The sequence below is a fragment of the Prunus mume genome, linkage group LG8 (assembly GCF_029339155.1).
Source record: "Prunus mume cultivar Tortuosa linkage group LG8, ASM2933915v1, whole genome shotgun sequence".
Taxonomy (NCBI): Eukaryota; Viridiplantae; Streptophyta; class Magnoliopsida; order Rosales; family Rosaceae; genus Prunus; species Prunus mume.
The window spans coordinates 1,193,191-1,214,954 of record NC_142705.1 but is presented as its reverse complement, the minus strand read 5'-3'; the positions used below and the strand labels follow the sequence as shown (position 1 = coordinate 1,214,954).

Sequence of the window (21,764 nt, the reverse complement as noted above, 5' to 3'; positions counted from 1 at the left end):
CACTTAATAGCAAAGTAGTAATAAATGAATATAAGTGTAACGATGTGATCGTTGGCAATTTTTAACGGGTTAACACGACATAACTCGTTAAGAAAATGAGTGAAAAATACTAAATATGAACCCGTTAATAACACGATATGACCCGTTTCACCCATTAACCGTTAAGAATATACAAAAAAAAAAAAAAACTGAAAAAATAATATTTAAAAAAACTGAAGAAAAAAAATCAACAAGAACGCGACCACATCACTATGGTTTTTCTTTTTTCTGTTTTCTGGGATTTCTAAAAACCCAACAAAACAAAGGACCAAATTCATCCACAAAGAAAATCCAACTTCATATCTAATTAGAACGTAACAACTGAAAAGTAAGTCATTTAACTTAATTTGACTAATCCATAAAGGATTTTAAAAACTCTACAATATTGTTTGTAACTGAACTACAACCTTGAAGCCAAATTGAGAAGATTTCAATTCCTTGGTAATCTACAATATTGATCAGGTCTAGTTATACTGACCAAAATGAGGGTCCATATTTTGCCCTAAAGCTTAATATCGCTTACATAAATAAATGGAAAATAAAAAAAATTAAAAAAATCTCATTTTGTAAACAAATAAATAACGTAACATTTTCTATATAAGTAAATGATCATAAATGTTTATTTCTAATTACACTAATCATCAAAATACCATATCAATCCAAGATATTTATCTTTCTAACTATGAAATTTTCCCTCTCTAAAAAAAACTATGAAATTTACCCTCTTTTAATGATTACAAAACTTTAATTGATAGAACTTTTCCATTTATATCGTATACAAAGAGAAATTCAATTCATAGAAGAACAATGGACCTATGGGCCTTTTAAAATGTAAGCCCAAAGAAAAAAGAGGATTGATCCAATCCAAACAAAAGATAAAGGGTCCCGCCTGGCGAAGAGCTCTGAGCATCAACTCGCAGATCAAAACCCACTACAATACGAGATGTGTGAAACATACGTTGAAGAGTGACTTGAGTGAAATCTTGTACAAACAAAGTACCAAGAAATGTCTGGAATAATTGTTAGGATTTTCCATGAAATTTGGGACTTCTTTCTTCGGGAATTGAACTAAATTATCTTAGAATCTCTTTCAATTTGCATATGGCTTAGGGTCAGTTTGGCATTGCTGTGCTGTGAAAATAATCGTTGTCAGATTTGCTGTAAGAGAAATCAACTGTGAGAGAAAACAATTTGGCGTTTGGTAAAATTTTTGTTAAAAGTGTTGTTGGTATTGATTTTACACATACTCAGAAAATGATTGCCGCATAATCATTAAACCCAATGTCTCTTCGAAACTGATTTCTGCATAATTAGAAAATGAAAGCACTTCATTAGCTGCTTTCCCTTATAGTTTGCTTTCACATCAATTTTTAACAGTAAGTGATTTTCTAACAGTTTATCAAACGAGTTGAGCTTCTCAAAAAATTTTAAAAATCACTTATCATCCCAAATAAGCAATGCCAAACTGGCACTTAAACGAAAACAAGACATCCATAATAATGCATGTCGTAATATACCCGAGGAGTGTAGCTTAATCCAAAGTATGTATTTTCTCATTGTCCTTGCTCTCTCAAAGGACAGAGAATTACAAGCAGAAGTAGCTATAGGCCTACTACCTATACGCTATAACAACAACACAACAAGAACAAGTAGAGATACTAATTAAGTTTGATTTGTGATTGATTGTCGTGGCTCGCAAGTGCAACGACTTGTTTGCCAAAGTTGCGACCAGTGAAGAGCCCAACCAGGGCTGCTGGAGCATTCTCAATCCCTTCAACTATGTCCTCCACATACACTAATTTGCCTTGGCGGATGTAAGGCAGCACAAAGTCTAAGTATTTAGGCACAATGTGATCGTAATCACATGTGTAAATCCGTGTATATGCAGTCGCTTAAATACAATTTGCATCAAGTTTTTAATTCCTTGAGGGTTGGGGAGGTTGTATTGTGAAATCATTCCACAGACGGCAATGGGACCGTGTTCTCTCATGTTGAGCAGCACAGCGTCCAGCATTTCCCCACCAACATGCTCAAAGTAGACGCCAATGCCTTGAGGGAAGTACCTTTTCAGAATCATGCTCCTCCTTGTAGTTGAAAGCCTCATCGAACCCCAAGTTATTCTTCAGTAGATCAACCTAATAAAGATTCATAAATAAAGAATCAACTCAACCACCATGTGTGTGGTACTAGCTACTACTCTTCTCTTCCTCAATAATAATCATGAATTAATTAGTACCTTTTCTTACTTCCAGCACTTCCGAAAACATAACAACCAGCCAATTTTGCAAATTGGCCCACAAGCTGCCCAACTGCTCCGGATGCTGCAGACAAGAACACGTATTCCCCTTTCTTCGGAGAGCATACTTCAAAGAACCAGCATAAGCAGTCTTACCGGGCATACCTACGTACATCAGTGGATATTGGATTGGATTGGATTGGTTTGTATGCCTGGATGGATGGATATGCATGCATGAAATTACTATTACTTACCTAGAATTCCAGTATACTAGGAAAGAGGTACATCAGTGTCAGTGTGCCGGATTTTGATGAGGCTTTCAGGGTTTGTGATGAAGCTGTACTCTTCCCATCTGGTTAGCCCCCATACCAAGTCACCTTGTTTAAATTCTGGATGACTGGAATCCAAAACTTTAGCCACGCGAGCCATACCCACATATTGGCTGCGCATATATATTTATATGCGCATGCATTTATGTACGATATATATAAGATAATAAACAACACAAAATTGTAAAGAAATTTGAGGGAGTTAGTAGTGATGATCAACAAGATGACTTACAGAGCCAGGGGTACAATAAACGTATTTGGTCATTCTGTGATGAGAATTATCCATGATGAGAAATCGCAGGACAAGTAGAGATTCTTGACCAACACAGTTGAGCCTTGTGGAGGAACCTTCAAGCTTATGTAATTGCTTGTATTCACATACATGTCTGCCTCTGTGGGAAACCGTCCAGAAACGTACTCTCTCAAAATCACCTGCTTGTTGCTCATCAATTGTTGCTGCTCCATTTTTTACTACTTCTCCGAGGCCTGGACTGCATGCACCCTCATATATACTCTGAGTCTGACGACGGTCCTATTTATAGCAGAAGCATATGCAGCCTAATTATTTAGTCCATGAAAGGAAGGATTGGATAGGACTGAATGTTTCATGCTTCAACAATATGACTAGCTACTTTCTTTCTGACTGTTATTAATTGCCAAGGAAAGGAAGGGAACGTAATTGCTTACGAGATCGGAAGAATTCCGGGTTGGTAACCACCATCCATGCATGGCATGTTGCATTTACTGACACGGTGATATATAAATCAAAGTTATCTTTCTCCAGTAAGTCAACATCAAACAAATCAAAGTCAAAGTCATTTGGCAAATCCTTTATGTCTTCTTCATTCTTTGTTAGTATACGTGCCAAACTTAAACATTAATTGATGACGCCATTAATTAGATAATATGATATATACTTTCTTTATTTCCCATCGATTGAACAGTATGCACACACAACAACACAATACTTATACAAGAAGTAAAGTGATGGATAATGCAAAAGATAATTAATTAAGATTAATCACGAGCAACAACAACGACTGCTTTTCCAGCATTGCGGCCAGAGAAAAGGCGGACGAGCGAAGCAGGACCATTCTCAAGGCCTTCAACAATGTCTTCCACATAAGTGACGTTGCCTTGTTTGATGAAGGGCACCACAAGATCCAAGAACTTGGGATAGAGGTGATAGAAATCAGGCACAAAGAATCCTTCCATGCGAACACGCTTATAAACGAGATGCATTAAGTTGGTGACTCCTTGGTGCTGCTCAAAATTGTACTGCGAGATCATCCCACACACAGCAATGCGGCCGTGAAGCCTCATATTGAGGAGCACTGCATCAAGCATTTTGCCCCCAACGTTCTCAAAGTAAATGTCGATGCCTTGTGGGAAATACCGTTTCAAAGCAGCGGCCAGGTCTGCCTCTTGCTTATAATTGAAAGCCTCATCAAACCCAAACTTGTTTTTCAATATATCAACCTAACAAAATCAAAATTAGCTAGCTACTAGTAGTATAGTAGTAGTAGAGTTGATACTGTCATGTTGATGATGTTGAAAAGGAAAGAGAGATGTTACCTTTTCTTGACTCCCAGCACTTCCAACAACATAACAACCCATGAGTTTGGCAAACTGGCCAACCAGCTGACCAACAGCCCCAAATGCGGATGAGACGTACACATATTCTCCCTTCTTAGGATTACAAACCTCATAGAAACCAGCATAAGCAGTCATACCAGGCATACCTGTATACATATTATATTATAATACATTTATTAATTACAACTTTATTACAGGATGATCTTACAAAAAGCTAAAAGAAAATTAAATTAGAGGGTTTACCTAGAATTCCAGTGTAGTAGGAAAGGGGAACATCAGTGTGGTTTATTTTGAAGAAACTTTGGGTGTTTTTTATGAGAGTATACTCCTCCCATTTTGTTATGCCCCAAACTAAATCGCCTGCCTTGAACTCTGGATGCTTAGAATCTACGACTTTAGACACTCCATATCCAACTATTGGCTGTGCGTGGGGGTAAAGGGAAAATATATATTATTATTAGGGTAGGACAATGTTTGAATGGAGCCATTCCTCCTCAACAACTAACGTGGCTTCTTTACAAAACAACACATGTATCTTTTCTTTTTTTCTTATTTTTACCTTTCAACTCCTTTAACTCAAGTTTTTTGTTGGTTTTCTTTAAACCCAAAGGAGACTTTAGAAAAACTCAAAGGAGAGAGAAATTTTGTAAAAGAAGCCAAAATTGACAAAATTACCCTTATTTATTTTTTGATTTCCTAAGGAATCCTTTACATTTGTATGTCTTTGATTTTAAAGTTGAGAGATTTTTTTGTCCTTTTTGAAAAAGGTTTGGCTTTTTCCAAAAGTGAAATTTTTTTTTATGGCTAAAACCTAAATTTACTTTATATATAATAGGAAATAGATATAATCTGTAGGTTAAAATAGTAAAAATATTAAAACGTTCTTCTTCCTCTCTCCGCCAGCTGGTTATCACCCTCTTCCTTTCTTTACCCCTTTTTACAAAAAAATTAGAAACAAAAAAACAAAACGTGTTGTTTCGTAAAGAAGCCACGTAGCTGGTGAGAGGAATGGGTATTATAGAGAGAGAGAGAGATTAGAAATTGGGGAATGCTAGCAGCCTTCTGTCTAACTTTCTCTTTTGAACTTTCTCTCTTCTCTTCATGACATGTGTCACTCCTCTTTCACTTAAAACAATATTTTTAATTACAGAAAAAATAATAATTATGTTTTCATATTTGCCCTTGATAAACCAGTCTAATTCACTTGTTTTTTTTTTATCAACGTGGAAAACACAATAACTAATTCTTAAAGATAAAACAAATCAGACCCAAAAAAAAAAAAAAAACACACCTAACCACGCCGTTAAACCCCTTCCTCCCCGCCGCCGGAAACACCTTTTCTCTCTCTTTCCCACATTAGATATGGATCCAGATCAAACAAGATAAATTATTTAGACTTAAAAAGCAATTTATGAACTTTCCAATCACTTAGACTTAAAAAGCAATGATGTATGTTATGAGAACATAGCATAACCCATGGATGTTTAGGAGCAAGACGACATCTTTTGCTCTTAACATGTGTTTGCCAAAACGCCAAACTGTACCAAATCGAAGGAAATCTGATACGTGCTTTCTACCTCCAATTACATATTTTGGGTCATAGGGTTATATGAGAGAGATCCAGATCTGGTGTGGAACAGAGAGAGAGAGAGAGAGAGAGAGAGAGAGAGAGAGAGAGAGAGAGAGATGAGGCTTTGCTGGAGGCAAGGAGGAGAGGGTTTGCTGCCGCCGGGGTGGGGTGCAAGACGAGGTTGGGTGTGGAGCTTTGGTGGCTGTTCACTTTCTGCGTTCAGTTCTTTTTGTTTCTGCATTCAGAACTTTGTTTTATTTTTTTATTTTTCAAATTTCATATTTCCATCCTTTTTTTTTGGGTCTGATTTTTGTTTTATCTTTAAGAATTAGTTTTTGAGTTTTCCACGATGATAAAAGAAACATGAGAATTGAACTGGTTTATCAAGGAAACACAATTAATATTTTTTCTGTAATTAAAAACGTTTATTTAAGTGAAAGAGAAGTGATACATGTCATGAAGAGAAGAGAGAATGTCCAAAAAAGAAAGTTAAAAAGAAGGTTGCTAGCATTCTCTTAGAAATTAATAATAGTAAGTAATATTGATTGTGATTGATTACTACTTACTTTGTCAGTGGCAAAGAAAACAATGCGATCTTCGAGAGTGGAGGAGGCTGCCTCATCACTGTGCTTAACGCCTCGCATGTAGGGATCGCAGGACAAGTAGAGGTTCTTGAGCAGCATGGCCTCTTGGCAATCATCGTCATCTGGCACTCTCAGTTTTATGGTGCTGCTTGTGTTCAAGTACATGTCTGACTCCTCCGGAATCGCACTGATGTAATCTCTAGCAAGCACTTGCTGGTTCCTCACTTCCTTCACTTCATCTCCTCCTGCCATTCTTTCTTTTTCTTTTTTCTAAATCTCAACTTCTCTCTCGCGCTGTATCTCTCAAACAATTAAAACCAGGTTATATATAGAGAACAGATATATGTTATGTTACCCTTGAGGTGAGGTGAGGATATATATATATGTAGAGAGAGAGAGAGAGAGAGAGAGAGAGCACAAAATGAGAGGTGATGTAAGCACTGGTGTAAGCAAGCACAAGTCCACTTTTTTTTCACTTGGCTTCATTTGTTGGATTTTTTGACACGTATTTTGCAGTCCATGCTTGAAAATGGAATTCATGGTCAAAACCGGCTTCTCTCTCTGTGTTTGGAATACCTTTATCCTTATCCTGCCATTTAATTTGTCATGTGCCAGTTGTGGTATTTTAATTTGGGGGGAGGGAAGGGGAGGGGAGGGGGTATATGTTTTTATTTGCTTCGTTTTTTCGGTGGCTGGGGGGTTGGTGTTTTGTGTTTTTTTGAAAGGGTCTAATCCAATGCCCAAGACGTTTGATCGGTCTTTGAATAATTCTAATATAACCCTGATTTGAAGGATGGAAACGTTGTTGTAGTTGTTGGAATGGAAACGCAAACTAGGAAAGGGAAAGAAAACAAATGAAGTTGTCCCGCTTACTCTATCTAATAAACCTAATAATGCATGCATCAACCCTGAAAGATTCTTTTGGGCACGCACCGGCGGCAGCAGAGCAGTGATACCCTATTTTATTTCACACGGCCGGGGCAAGCCAACACATATCAATAGTTACACATTTCTATATGGAAAAGTTTAGTAACGTCCCTTTAAACTTCCTAAGCTTTTTTTTTATTTTCAATTTTAATGAAAGTGGCCCTTTGCATTATAATGAAAGTCGTCATCACCTTGCAGGAGAAGATAAGAACAAAGCACCACACTTTATGCGGGAGCAGGATGGACTCATGATTTTTTCTAAGGGAATAAAGTGACTGTTTTTTGAAAAGGGGAATGTGTCACATGTGTGAGGTTAGTTTATGTTTTTCTTTCTATTAAATTTGTGGGGTTAGTTAACTAAAGATAGAAAAAATGAGATTTGCTGTGGGTGGGATTGGGGTATGTGTGTCCGCTGTGTTGGGTGTAAAAAATCAAGTCACTTAGGTTGCCTATTAACTTTTGGGTGTAAAAAATAAAGTCACCTAGGCCATAGTCCATGTTAATTTATGAAATTAATTAAAATACTTAAATACTAAATATTCATAAAATAAAGAATAATTAATATAATTAAATAAATCTAAGATATTACTTAATTGCAAATATTAAACTAAACAGACTAATTTTGTATATAATAAAAAGTTTACAAATTAAAATTTATTATGCAGTTTATGAAATTAGTAAAATATTTAAATACTAATTATTCACTAAAGCAATAATAATTAAAACATAATTACTAATTAAAGCAATCAAAAAATACTAAGATATTACTTAATTACCTTACAAACGCATGTTGTACAGTATAGCCAAGCAGTTATACTTTTAACATATATTGATATTTAAGGAGTATAGCCCTGCGGCTATACTCTTCAAATATATTCCACTACATATATATTCGAATGAGCTAACAAAAGATTCTATAGAAGGTACAAATCTTGATGGATGCATTTGCTGCAATGCTACAAATTCCACTAAATATGTAATTCCGCTTCATTCCCACAACAAAAGTTGGCAATTCCTCATTTCTGGGCGTGGAATTTTAAGATCAATTATAGCAATTACACGATAAACTTCTCTCTAAAAGAGAAAAAAAAAAATTTACTCTAATGAATAGTGAAAAGTAGATTCACACCAGATTTTTCAAAAGAAATTAAACAATATAATACATATATGCGTTCGCTTCATTGGCTAATTAGCTAATATTTTTAGAATAGTTAATTTATAAGAATGGTACTTATCTAATTACAACGTACCTGTGGGGCACATACTAGATTAATAATAATTGTGACAAATTGTCTATGAAAAAATGATTTAGAAAAGGCCTACTCTCTCTCTCTTCTAGAGGAGGATAAATTATTTTTATTTAGGGTAGTTAAAAACTTCCTTTACTAGTAAAATATGAATATATTATTTATTGAAAGGTACTTAAAAGTTAGGGCAATGATTTCCTCACTCCTATTTTATCCACTTACACTCCTTTTTTAGTTATAAAAAAGGAGTGTAAGTGGATAAAATAGGAGAAAAAGGAGTGGGGAAATCACCACTCAAAAGTTATCATGAATCTTAAGACTTTTAGTAAAAGAAAAAGAAAAAAAAGAAGGGCTTTTCACTAATAGGTCCATTTTAGCGTGACATATTATACAAAAACATAGAGTCTATTTGGAGAGAAAAATCCAAAACTAGCCGTTTATCATTTTCTAATTGATTCATTTTCATTTTAATATGTCATGCTAAAATGAGTTTTTGAATAAATATATATAAAGAATGGAAATGGGCTTAGCGACACTAAGCATTGAATTAACATGAAAATGAAGCAAGTAGGTGATTAACATGTGGAGATCAATCAAATAGGTAACTAACTGGAAAGGTCTGTAATATAAAATGAAATCCCCTTGATAAGTGTATTATTTCCTATATTTTTTACACCTTTTATATGTAGGTTTTGTGGGGAAAGTTAATTAAAAAGAGTATTATTACTTTACTTTCCTTATTTTCAGCTATTCTGCGCTCTTGGAAGGATTTCAACTGAAAATCGACTTTTCGAATGCATTTTAGTGCAAGACCAATTGTAGAAGAAAGCTAAGACATTGAAGATCATTGTATCAAAGTTTCATAATTTTCTACCAAGCCAAATGCTCCAGACCTGCAAGTCAAGACAGCCTAAGTTGAAATCCCGCCAGAACTGCACTGCTGTGGAAGAGTGAAGATTTGAATATCTTTCCGATTTTTCTTAGTGGTGTGTAATATATGCTTGGAAAGCTTAGAGATAAAGCTACGTTTCTCATATTTTTCCAGAATTTTCTAGGAAGTGGAACGACCCCAAAACGTGCGTGCAAGTTGGCTGACGTGTTTCCAAGTCAAATAAGGATTCTTTCCTAGTTTGTTTCCTTAATTGTTTGAGATTTTGTTTTGCTTTAGGAGAGTTTTTCTAGACCTTTTTGAAGTAGGGTTTAGTTGTTTTATACTATATAAGGTCACCCTAGGATCTCTTCAGAGGATCACCTTTTTCCACCATCATCTACCATATTTTTCCACCAACTTTCATACAACCAGAGAAATATCAGAGGAAGCCAAGAATTTGCTGCTGCATTATTTGAGGAGCTTTTGAAGGTGTTCCTGTGAAGATTCTGAAGATCAAGTCCATCGGCCAAATTGGTTTTATGACAATAATTCTCTTGTTTATATTTTCTTCTGTCATGAACTAATTTCCCTTGCTAGGGCTACGATGTAGCCTAACCATGAATACTCAATTTTTATAGTTATATTAATTCCTTATTATTATCCCATGTTGAGTATTTGTTACTGTTCTTAATGATTTAAATATCTAGCTAATATTTAATTGATGATCCAAGCGGAGACCGAGAGGAGATGTTTGGTGTTTGCTTCTTGTAACAAATACCATGACTTGAATGAGTGCCCGAGAGGGACTAACATGACTCATGCAGTTTTCTTGTAGGTTCTCATAGAACTTAATGGGTTCTTAGTTTTCTAAATCCGTTGCTCGAGAGAGAATGGGTTGTTAATTGAGAATACTTTTGGTTGAGCCCGAGAGGGGATATCGAATGAATTAGGAGAAACCAACTGTCAACAGGGATAGTAATTAGGGTTAATTGGCTATAAGAATTAAGTAGAATTGGTTATGGTGAAATCGGATGCTCTAGTGTCTCATCATCTTAATTTTCTATCGCTAATTAAATTGTTATTTTTCATAATTGTTTTAGCTTTCTTGAATCAATCAATCTTCTTAATTAACTGTTCAAATAAACTTCTAAATTAATCATAATTGGTAGTTAATAGGAAATTACAGTCTTCGTGGGAACGACACTCTACTTATTTCTATATTACTTGTACGAATTGTGCGCTTGCAATAATTTCACAACACCCCTCCTCATGATTAAGTGAAGAAGAGATACATGATATATGATATAACATAACAGAATAGAGGTAATGTATAATTACAATTATCGGATCGGCGTCGGAGTAACAATACATAAATATAAATTACATGACTTGAGCTCATCTTCTTCTTCTTCTTACTTTTCTTGCATTGCTGTGATTATTGATATATATAATCAAGTAATTCCTCATCAGGGGCTAGCTTTAGCTTGATTGAGTGGAGTGATTGATGATGAGTATGTTGTGACGGTGGGAGCAGCAGAGGGCGAAACTAGAGTCTCCAGGTATAAAGCCAGTTGAGAAGAATGAATATCCCCAGAGAGTATGGTTCGAAGTGTTCTGTGCCCCGGATTGTAGATGACTAGCTTCCTTTGATGCAACAGGATGACAATTTCACCGTTGTTTAAGATACGCACAAGCGACATCAATCCCAGGTATTCAGACTCCATCTTCTGCGGAATGGTTGTGAAAATAGTCCAAGACGCCTTCACCCCGTATTCATTCATCAACCACACCTCATAATCCGAGCCATGGGGGCTGTGAAGCATACTCAGGCATCCTCCCAAAACCCCCAAACCATAGAAGGAGAAGTTCTTGTCGCCCTCGCCTGGCAGGGGCACGTATCGGTACGTCTCCTCCGTTACATCAAAAGAAACGATTGAGAAAGGCCTCTCAGCAGCAGCAAGCCGAACAACCCAGTGGAGAGCCCCGTTCAATAGGGTGCCCACCACATTAGACAGAAAGTAACAAGGGAGGGTTTTGATGGCAGCTCTCCATGAATTGGTGTTCAAATTAAACATGTCAAGGTGGGTGGCGAAATTGCCATTCCTACTGGAACAAGAGGCCCTCACGATTTTGTAATCGTCGTTGCAGGAATCATAGCCAAAGCCATAGAAGTAGTCCTTACCCAAATAATAATTATTGGTAGGCGGTGGAGGTGGAGAGGGTACTGATTGAAGTTGCCTGGTGGATGGATTATAAATCATCATATCTTGAGAGTCAAGCACCAAACATAGGAGGCCATTACAAGATCCAACAATCTTCATGTCTTGAACTGCCTGGTGCCTCATCAGGGACTCATGTACCTCCTCCACGACTACTACTCTAGTACTAGTTGTGCGAGCTGCTCCAGCTGCATCTGCCTCTGCTGATCTGGCTTCAATTCTAGTATCGAGTACTTGTACATGTACCGACTTAAGGAGGGGCAAGGAGGAGGAGAGCATGACTAGTGCTTTTGATGATCTAGTTTTACCATCGTCATCGCCCTCATCTTGTTTTGTAGAGTGGTTGTGGAGGTGTGACTTGATGAATTTTGGGTCGGAGATGAGAGCAAGCCATGGCTTGCATGCGCATCTGAAGCGAAGCAGCGACTTCACAGGCAGCTGCAACAGGATTTGCTCTACAATCTCACAAGGAAGCTGCCGCTGATGATCTTGTTCATCTTCTTCTTTATTGTTGTTGAGATATTGAAGATCCAATAATGAGGTTTCCATCGATATTGTCTTCACTTGTTGTTCTTCTTGTTGAGTGGATTGGAGGTTGAGAGTTGAGATCCAATGTTGATCCATGTACATGTGCAGCAGGTTGAGACACTCCATCTAATCTATTCACCAACCGAATTTCGGAGTAGCTTAGCGTAAACTGCACTGTACGCGCATATTTATAAATTAATTTGGGAAGGCTCCAGTGCTCCACTCCCAACTTTGGATAAGTACACACACACTAACAGCAAAACATATATTATTATTTATAATGAAGACAGTTTATACGTCGTCTACTTGTGCTAGTTGCATAATTGCATAATTGCATAATTGCATTGCACCTACCCCAGACCCCAGACCCCAGACAAGACAACGTACGATTATTTGTGTCCACCAATGGAATTTTTACAGGATTCGTAGCTATTGAGGAGTAAGGATAAGGAATAGCTTTTTTAGTAGAATAAGTTTGATATATAATATGCATTAATTGGAAGACTAAGCTAACAATAAATAATTAAAAAGAATATCCATCATACATTCACACAGAGACAGCCATGAATCCATGATCAGGAAAGTGAGGAGGAAACAACAAGAGTAAGCGACAAGAAGATTATTGATAAACAAGATGATTATTGATCAAGTTAATAATTCTTGCCTAAAATACATGCAAATTTAAAGAAACAAAGAAGAGTTAGCCATGAGCAAACCCCAAAGAAACAGAAAGAGCAAGCTAGCTACCCCAAAGAAACAGATTGCATCTTCACGAGGTATATACAATACAATGCAATCAACCACCTGTGGGCCGTGCCAGTCCCATATTTAAACAGAATCTAATCTAAATATAACATCTACTACTTGTTTTGATCCTCTATATATGTATTAATATGGGATGGCAAGTTTAATTACCGGCAGCTGACCGCTGATGGATGGAACAAATTAGGCGCTGGATCGCTGGGTGTGAAGCTGCTGCTGCAGATTATTCTTGTTCAAACTGCAGCGTCTCCAATCTCTCTCTCTCTCTCTCTCTCTCTCTCTCTAAGTCTATATTCTATATATAGACATATACATATAAAGAAAGTGTAAGAGTAAGAGTAGACCCTTAGGTATAAGCTGTAGCTCATTTCATTGAATGAAATTAATTTATAAAAGACATTCGTCAAAGGAATCTATTCTCTATTGATGAAAATGTCAAACCAAATGGCGTGAGAGGCTGGCTCAGCTTTTTCAGCTATGACTTTCAGATCATGTTCTGCCACAAAGGAATAATCCACCAGGCATATAAACTCAAAATTGTCCTCATTTGGAAAAACAAATTAAGGGTTTGTGTTCAACAAAAATTCTCTATAGATAAGAATAAAATATATAGAAAAAACCTAATAGAATTGTCTTGTCTAGTGTGCTAGATAGCTATATATTACATTATATTTTTGTTTTTTTTTTTTGCTTATATGGAATATAATTTTTCGTCTTCAGTTCACATACAAACCATTACCCACCACTACCACTAGGATAATTTAAGATAATATATTAATGTGCATAATGCATCCGTATTGCAAGGATGGGATCCCGTGACATAGCACATACATGCCATGCCATGCCATGCATGCACCATCGTCATCAGCCATCAGACATCAGACATCAGCCATCGGGTCAAAGCAGAGGTAGTAGGATATAAGGATAGGCTCTGGGATGGGGTTTAGGCTCTCTCCTCCCGCTCTTCCTTTGTATTGTAGCTAAAGTGGGCGTGAAAATGAATTCCCAAACTCAAAGCCGACATTTTTGAATGAATTTATTAAATTGGCCAAAGTGGGTATGAAAATGATTGACTCGCCTACTTTCCTCTTTTAATTTGTTTGTGGTGTGCGCGCACGTAAGAGCATCCGCAATGATGCTCTCTATTTCTTAACTAAAATTTAGTTAAAAATATAATAAAGCTATTTTAGGAGCTCTCTAAAAAAATTCAACTCTAACCATACTTCCTAATTTGGAAAGTTATAAATGCTATAACTCTTATTTGATTGGTCCATCTCTATTAAAAAATAAAATAAAAAATAGTTAGCATTAAATAAAGATTTGAAATACTCATAAAATAAAGCAGCATTAAATTATAAGAAGCCACTATGAGTTATTTCTCTATCTTCATATTTAGGAGCTCCTAGAGGACTCTCTATTTTAGGAGGTGAATAAGGAGTATGGTTGGAATTTCATTTTAACAATTTATCTCTAAAATTTATCTAAAGAAATAATTTAAGGAATCCATTGTTAATGCTCTAACCAGCTGCCCCTGCTGGTCACAAAGGGTTTGCCTGGTCCTATTCGGTTGCCATTTATCATTGATTTGAGATATTGATAAGGCATTAAGGACGTTGACCCAAAAAAAATAGAGATAAGGCATAAAGGCCGTCTCCTATCTTATCTTAAGGCGTAGCAAGTTTCACACACAATTTATCAATTATTTTTATTTTTGCTTCATAAAGCACCAGAGTTATTGAATCAATCAATCAATGAACACGTAAGAGGAGGGAAGCATCCAATCCAACGGCATGATTGACAATGCAATTTAACCAAAGCAGGCATCATCACACACTGACAGTACGTTCGTTGCGTTCGTTTGCTCTACTATACAGAGTACAGAATACTTACCTAGAATAAGCACGAATTCACATCCATAAACCAAGTAAACAAACACACTTGGACAACACTCAAGAGTCAAGAGGCACATTGAGATCCACGCACCGGCACAATAAGATATACAACAAAACAAAGGCCATCCAACTAATTAATGGGACACTGAAACCACTTGTTTTCCAACGTTGCGACCACTAAAAAGTCCAACCAATGCTGCAGGTCCATTCTCAAGCCCTTCAGCAATGTCTTCTAAATATACCACTCTTCCCTCTCTTATGCAAGGCAGAATATACTCCAAGTACTTGGGATACAGGTGATAGTAATCACGGACTGTAAATCCTTGCATATGGATCCGCTTATATACCAGACACATCAAATTCGTCACACCTTCCGGTCGATCAAGATTGTACTGTGATATCATTCCACACACTGCAATCCGGCCATGGACTCTCATGTTAAGGAGCACCGCATCAAGCAAATTTCCCCCAACATTCTCAAAGTATATGTCAATGCCTTCTGGAAAGTACCTGATAATGGAAACAAGTGTGAGTTTAGTATGATCCAATCCAAATCACTGTAGTCACATGATAGTTTCATCTGCAGTCACATTAATTCTCACGAGACTTTTCTTCACTTTTGTGTCATGATTGTCTGATATGTTGTCTATCACATGTCACATCTGCATACCAAATTGTTGATAGTGTGATGGGCAGTATGCATAACATCAACAAAAAGAATGGAAATAATCCAGATGGCAAAGTTTTTTTATATCCCTAGTGTGTGTGTCATCCACATTAACTTCATTCCCTGCACTATATATAAAGAATTCATGAAATGGCACAGTGCTTTCTCAATATGTTTCCTTTTTCTTTTTTTCTCGGAATTAGAAGATGGCTAAACCTCATTGCATATGCCTAGTATATACCTAAACTTAATGTTGCATAGCATATTTGCAAGTTACTTTTGCATAAAGTTGCAGAGATAGATGAAGGTCCTCCAAATTTGTGTGGTAGATTGTAAAGTGTTTATGGAAGATTGACAGAGATGTATATGGATGAAGCTGAAGCTGAAAATATACTCTTCACAGGACAAATAAATTATTAAATGAGCATTGTTTGATTTTCAGAGCAAAATTTAGTCTCCATTTGCAGCGAACTATGCACTGACCTTTTCAAAGCTGCGTTCAAGTCATGCTCTTCCTTATAATTGAAAGCTTCATCAAATTTAAGCTTATTCTTCAAAAGTTCAACCTAATATAAAAATACGCAGAAGATTATCATTTTTTGAAAACTATATACAACCAGACACACCCACAAGCCACATGCAACAATCTTAAACTCCCATACTCATTATTTAAAATATTTAAGTTAATCTTGGAATAAATAACTCCATTGTTAAAAATTTACACCGAAAGTGAAAAATGCTTTTGGACTTCTGCATTAGAATTTGCACCCAATAATGTAAAACGGGACTTACCACTACTCAAATATAAGCAAGAAAATCCAACTAAACAATCATACTATACATTCTGGATAGCAGCCAGCCGTAGAAAATGGCACCTAAGTTGAAATGAAAAAGTGAACTGAAAGCATACATTTTCCTTACTTCCAAAATTTCAAAAAAAAGTCAATAACGAAGAATTTTCACAAAGAAAACTACAAAATACTCCAACAATGTCAAGCATATCTAACTAAGAAATCATATGATATGTTCTACTCTTCCAGATACCAGCAAAGATAGGGCAAGCAAATTGGGGAAAAAGATGCCAACTTTATACCTTTTCTTTACTTCCAGCACTTCCAACAACATAACAACCCAACAATTTTGCAAATTGTCCAACTAGCTGACCAACTGCACCAGATGCTGCTGAAATGAAGACATATTCTCCCTTCTTAGGAGAACAAACTTCGTTGAAGCCTGCATAGGCAGTCAGGCCGGGCATACCTATGGAAGAAGGAAAACAGAAATGCGCACAATTTAGGGGGGGCTTTGAGGGTACAAGTATAAGAGCATGAAAGAAGCACACACAGAGACTTTTGTTTTGAAGGAAATGCGCACATTTTCCTTCTCAATGTCTTTTATAACTTGTGCAACAAATATAAGATCATAAGTGGTCATCAATACAATTTCCAATGGCAAACCACTAATTTAATAATACAAGTGCAATATTGTTGTGTCTGCTTTCTAGAATTCACCAATGAGCTACCATCCCACCCAAGAATTGAATTCCATCGAAGATGTGTAGAGAAAGGTATCATTAGCAATAAATGATTCACAGACACCCCTTACGTATGGTTGTTTGAGACACAAAGAAATGGTCAATCCATATGAAACTAAGCAGAGCAGAGATCATCAATCCAAACATCATGGAGGAGCAAACAACTTACCAAGAATGCCGGTATAGTAGGAAAGGGGTACATCAGCGTGTTGGATCTTATGGAAGCTTTCTGGCGTGGTGATTAGGCTAAAATCTTCCCATTTGGTTGTGCCCCAGACTAAGTCACCTTCCTTAAAGTCTGGATGCCGGGAATCCAAAACTTTAGCCACTCCATAGCCACTCAAGGGCTGCCCAATGTTTTTCATCAATAATTGATTGTTAACAACTACAGTCTCAACACTGTATTATTCAACATCAACTTGAAATTTCCAAACACAACAAAAATGGAATCAAAGGTTCTTAATTGGGATGAAATTTCTGCATCAAAATTAATTTTAAAAACAAATTAGACGCATTTTGTTTTCAGAGAAATGAAAGGCAAAGGGAAAATAGAGAATAAGTGATAAGTGGTGGTCTTACAGAGCCAGGGGCAAAGGGTGTAAAATAAGAAGAAGTTTCGTCTCCAGGTTTCCTCATAAGGATGCGCATCACAGGATCACAGGACAAGTAGAGGTTCTTGACCAAGACGGAAGGGGAAGCTTCTTCTTCGTGAGGGACTTTCAACTTGATAGTAGCAGTATCGCTGATGTACATGTCTGACTCTTTGGGAACGCCTTCCACATAATTCTTGAATATCACTTGTTTGTTCTTCACTTCCGCCATCGTCGCTTTCTCTGTCTGCGTCTCTCTCTCTCTCTCTCACTCACTCTGTTTTCTGCTTTCAGAGTCCCATCCAGGCCCCAATTTATCTCTACTTCAAGTCAAGTTTTTTATTTATTGAACACATAACCAAACCCAACCCATCACTTGTTTGATGGGTTAAATTAGTTGGGCCAAGGATTTATTGGAGTTGGCTATATTTATTATTTATGATGCATCTCATTATCATATGTCCATCTGGAATTAGAAACTGCAATCAAAATCAAGAAAACTAAAATAGAAAACACATCTCAATTCTCCATCAATAATATTAATAATACGCTTACTATTATATTAATTCAGATCTCTTACAAGTTACAACACTCCAATCCATTCAAGGGGTTGGATTGAGTTGGGTTGGGTTGGGTTGGGTTGGGTTGCTCGGCCAGGCTCCAAGGAAGCCCAATCCAATGGGCTGCCAACACCGCAGACTCAAGCAGATACTTTATATCACCAACCACCTACCTAAGTAAACATCTTCCTAACCCATTTAATTTAATTTCATTTCATTTAATTACTACTACAAAGCCTAGAAGCCTAGAAGCCTAGAAGCCTAGAAGCCTAGAAGAGGCTACAAGCAACTTGTAGGTTGAACCGTACCGGTCGCTGTTCCGCCTGCATACTTGCATGAAGCTTCAGCTGCTTGGTCCTTGTAAGTGAGCTTCACATCCTCCAATTTGATTCCGCTACAAGGGTACTTGGAACTACAATCGAATTTCACAGCCACTTGTGTTGCCGATGTACCATGAATGTCTTGGTATATCACGTCGCTGATTTTAACTCCAGAAACCTGTACATTATTAATACAAGCAAAGCAACACAAATTAAGGTCATGAATTAATTTTGATATAGATCATCATCAAGTCACCAAGCAAGTGCATGCAGCATGCAGCATGCAGCATGCATTCTAATTACCTGACCAGGACAATCTTTGTTTCCAGGGCAATAATTTTGATCAATGACGATGGGATTTTGAACATTGACATTTACAACATGTTGGAAAAGAATGTTCCTCGCAAATCCAGTGCTAGGTCTCCCCCAAGACTTAATTCTTACACCATTCTGAGTACCAGTAAAGGTAACCGTTTTAACTGTTACATTTTGGACACCATCCTCTTGTGGCTCCTTTCCTAAGCTCCCAATACTACACCAACAAACAGCCAAACAAAATGCTAAATTAGTTTATTATTATTATTATTATTAATTCACATGTGTAGGACGGTGCAGGGGCTAGTTACGTACCTGATTCCATGGCCGGGTCCACATGCAACGTTTTCAATCCACAAATTGGTGGTGCCAGGGCCAACTGAGACACAATCATCACCAGTTGCAATTTTGGAGTTGAGAATGGTGACTCCAGAAGACATTTGAACGTGGATGCCATCGGTGTTGGGGCTGTTACCGGAGGCGGAAACCTTCACACCTTGCATTTTCACATTTTGACACCCGTTGATCACTATGTGGAACATTTGGCTGTTTAGGGATGCTAATCCATTCACCACAATGTTGTTGGAGCTGGAAAAACCCAGTGTCTGCACATACATACATAACTTAATTAGGGGCTTGTCTTCGTGTGGCAACATACATACATATATGAATATCCTTCCTTGGAGCTTGGTGCAATTAATAAAGTATATGAATATCCTTTCTGAGTAATATATAATTTCAAGGCTATAATTAATTAATAAATTAGCACATGCATATTTCAATATTTGTGGCGTTATTCATCATCAATGATATTGTTCCTTTCCTTGTTATGACAACATGGCATTATCTACGGAACGGAACTCGCTAGCCTATAAACTATAATTGATAGATTAATGCTCTTAATTGTAATAATTAAGACGGATGATCAGTTACCAACTCCCCCTATTTATTAGAGGTGTAAAAACTCATCCTTAAATTTTAAAACCGTCGGCGTCAGAGGTAGTTTGCATGCATGAGGGGCATTTGGTTAGCTAGAGACAAGCTCAAGTAAAAATATACCAACAGTACGTAACCGCTCAAGTGAAATAAAGAAAAGGAATTACTACTTACGGTTGCTCCGCTGGGGCAACTCTTGGTTGAGGCCTTGCAAGCCCACAAGCCAGTGCCCTGTCCGTCGAGAAGTCCTCCAGAAATGGTGACCCCATTCACATGCTCAAACAAGATCCAGTTAGGCTCGTTTCCAATGACGCGGTAGTCGGAGGGGGCCACGAGGGTGCCGTCAATGCGGAAGGTGATGGCGTTGTTCTTGCAAGGCCCGCCGAAGGCAGCATTTCGAAGCAGGAACCTCCCAGAGGGGACATAAATCACAGCGGGCTGCACGGACGCACAAGCTTTGGACCAGGCAGAGAGGAAGGCCTTGGTTGAGTCAGTCTTGCCATCGGCTATGGCTCCTAAGCTGCTCACGCTGTAGGTTAGGACTGCAGCATGCGCACCGCCCATCATCAAGACTAGTTGTGAGAGAAGGAGGAGGGGGAGGAGGGTTTTGGGGTTTGCCATTTGCTTTCACTAACTATAGGCTATAGCTCTGGCTAGAGGATGAGTTGAAGGAGGAGTCTGGAGATGTGGAAGTTGAAACGGTTTGAGCGGCATTTATAGAGACGAGAGAGAGAGAGAGAGAGAGAGAGAAGGAGACAACCTTGCAGTTATTAGTTAGTTACTAGTGCATAGAGCATTGAAACAAGAGTTTTTGGACCAAGAGTAGAGATAAGGAAAGAGGGGTCAATCTTTGGCTCTACTTTACCAAAATGACCTTACGTAACTAACTAAACTAACTAGCTGGGTGGTTTTTTCGCTTCTACTTTTGAATTGTAATCACGAATACGCAATGCATGCATCACGTTCTAAAGCTCTTGCTAGCTTCCAATCATGCGTAACTTCTGTGCCTTCAATTCATGCGCAAATTCACGTACCTCTTTTTTTTCTTCATATTTTGTCATCCTGCCGTTTTAAAATCCAGAATGAAATCATTGTTACATGTGAATATGTGGTGTGAACAATTGATTACCCAAAACAATAAACTTGTCCCCGGATCCGTTTCTACCAAAAACAAATTATGGTGGGAGTTGAGCAGCCGCATATATAACAGTATATGCAGTGCAGGATCTCCTAACCTTCTCATAGTCATAGATTCATGCAAATGCAATATTAACGGACCCCATATGTATCAGGTTTTGAGGTTGACGTCATATTTTATGAGTACATGAATTAAATCATAAAACTGGAGGGTGCGTAGGTAAATCTAATTCCTTATACAAATAGGAGGGGAAAATCCAACGCGGGGTAGACGACGTGACAAATGCGAATGTATCGTAGAAAACGGAGACGCAAGCGGCGGTGTCATGCCCAAAACCCAAGGCTCGCCTCCTCCATCTTGTTTGAGTGTGTGTTTTTGTTGTTGATGTTGTTGTTTTCAGTTTGCTTTTTGGTTTGGAAGGGTTCGATTCCCATACTATTAATAAAATATTATTTCATACATTCCCCAAAGCCGAGGATACCTATAAAAACTGCCTAACTATAAAAAAAAAGTAGCGGCTAAACTGCTTCATACATATTATAATATATGCACCTCTCTCTCTCTCTCTCTCTCTCTCTCTCTAATATTTTATAAATTCCCCAAATCTGAAGATACCTATAAAAACTGCCTAACTATAAAAAAAAAGTAGCAGCTAAACTGCTTCTTACATATTATAATATATGCACCTCTCTCTCTCTCTCTCTCTCTCTCTCTCTCTCTCTCATTAACGCTTGTTTGTTCAACATTATGCTCTATGTTGCTCATTGAGATATCCCATTCACCTACCAACAATATAAATTGTTGGTCACTGCTCAGCACCAGCTTTACATACGCTAACTATAAGCTATTGGCTTACTAGGCGTAATGTATATATGTATACTATTAGTGCATGCATTTGCATCTG

The 21,764-nt window shown here is 37.4% G+C and overlaps 4 protein-coding genes across 7 annotated transcripts; all 4 read right to left on the bottom strand.

Moving 5' to 3' along the window:
* Window positions 1-3,501: 3,501 nt before the first annotated feature.
* On the bottom strand, window positions 3,502-6,719 carry LOC148914476 (2-alkenal reductase (NADP(+)-dependent)-like). Its single transcript, XM_089042520.1, has 4 exons — window positions 6,337-6,719; window positions 4,444-4,621; window positions 4,180-4,346; window positions 3,502-4,083 (listed from the first exon to the last, which is right to left on the bottom strand). The coding sequence occupies exons 1-4, from the start codon at window positions 6,604-6,606 to the stop codon at window positions 3,622-3,624; spliced, it is 1,077 nt and encodes a 358-aa protein (XP_088898646.1). The 5' UTR covers window positions 6,607-6,719; the 3' UTR covers window positions 3,502-3,621.
* A 3,800-nt stretch (window positions 6,720-10,519) lies between these two features.
* Window positions 10,520-13,266, bottom strand: LOC103341332 (F-box/kelch-repeat protein At3g23880-like). 4 transcript variants are annotated; one of them, XM_089042519.1, is made up of 2 exons: window positions 13,062-13,266; window positions 10,520-12,277 (listed from the first exon to the last, which is right to left on the bottom strand). In XM_089042519.1, the coding sequence occupies exon 2, from the start codon at window positions 12,270-12,272 to the stop codon at window positions 10,866-10,868; it is 1,407 nt and encodes a 468-aa protein (XP_088898645.1). In that variant the 5' UTR covers window positions 12,273-12,277; window positions 13,062-13,266; the 3' UTR covers window positions 10,520-10,865. The 4 variants fall into 4 exon arrangements, with proteins under 4 accessions (XP_088898645.1, XP_088898643.1, XP_088898644.1 ...); XM_089042517.1 differs by having other exon boundaries at window positions 10,520-12,396; window positions 13,062-13,265; XM_089042518.1 differs by having other exon boundaries at window positions 10,520-12,315; window positions 13,062-13,265.
* A 1,418-nt stretch (window positions 13,267-14,684) lies between these two features.
* On the bottom strand, window positions 14,685-17,903 carry LOC103341333 (2-alkenal reductase (NADP(+)-dependent)-like). Its single transcript, XM_008244839.3, has 5 exons — window positions 17,581-17,903; window positions 17,171-17,348; window positions 16,561-16,727; window positions 15,951-16,033; window positions 14,685-15,310 (listed from the first exon to the last, which is right to left on the bottom strand). The coding sequence occupies exons 1-5, from the start codon at window positions 17,821-17,823 to the stop codon at window positions 14,935-14,937; spliced, it is 1,047 nt and encodes a 348-aa protein (XP_008243061.1). The 5' UTR covers window positions 17,824-17,903; the 3' UTR covers window positions 14,685-14,934.
* Window positions 17,904-18,114: 211 nt separating this feature from the next.
* LOC103341334 (polygalacturonase-like) lies at window positions 18,115-20,420 on the bottom strand. The gene is made up of 4 exons (XM_008244840.3): window positions 19,897-20,420; window positions 19,102-19,391; window positions 18,775-19,003; window positions 18,115-18,649 (listed from the first exon to the last, which is right to left on the bottom strand). Exons 1-4 carry the CDS (start codon window positions 20,341-20,343, stop codon window positions 18,431-18,433), a joined length of 1,185 nt encoding a protein of 394 aa, XP_008243062.2. The 5' UTR covers window positions 20,344-20,420; the 3' UTR covers window positions 18,115-18,430.
* Between the last annotated feature and the right edge of the window lie 1,344 nt (window positions 20,421-21,764).

Coding starts and splice junctions, on each gene's coding strand:
- LOC148914476 (XM_089042520.1), bottom strand. CDS start 6,606: ATGGCAGGAGGAGATGAAGTGAAGGAAGTGAGGAACCAGCAAGTGCTT. Junction 4,622..6,336: donor TTTTCTTTGCCACTGACAAA/GTAAGTAGTAAT, acceptor CCCCACGCACAG/CCAATAGTTGGATATGGAGT. Junction 4,084..4,179: donor GTGCTGGGAGTCAAGAAAAG/GTAACATCTCTC, acceptor TGATTTTGTTAG/GTTGATATATTGAAAAACAA.
- LOC103341332 (XM_089042519.1), bottom strand. CDS start 12,272: ATGGAGTGTCTCAACCTGCTGCACATGTACATGGATCAACATTGGATC.
- LOC103341333 (XM_008244839.3), bottom strand. CDS start 17,823: ATGGCGGAAGTGAAGAACAAACAAGTGATATTCAAGAATTATGTGGAA. Junction 17,349..17,580: donor CACCCTTTGCCCCTGGCTCT/GTAAGACCACCA, acceptor AACATTGGGCAG/CCCTTGAGTGGCTATGGAGT. Junction 16,728..17,170: donor CTACTATACCGGCATTCTTG/GTAAGTTGTTTG, acceptor CTTCTTCCATAG/GTATGCCCGGCCTGACTGCC.
- LOC103341334 (XM_008244840.3), bottom strand. CDS start 20,343: ATGGCAAACCCCAAAACCCTCCTCCCCCTCCTCCTTCTCTCACAACTA. Junction 19,392..19,896: donor GTTGCCCCAGCGGAGCAACC/GTAAGTAGTAAT, acceptor ATGTATGTGCAG/ACACTGGGTTTTTCCAGCTC. Junction 18,650..18,774: donor ACAAAGATTGTCCTGGTCAG/GTAATTAGAATG, acceptor AATAATGTACAG/GTTTCTGGAGTTAAAATCAG.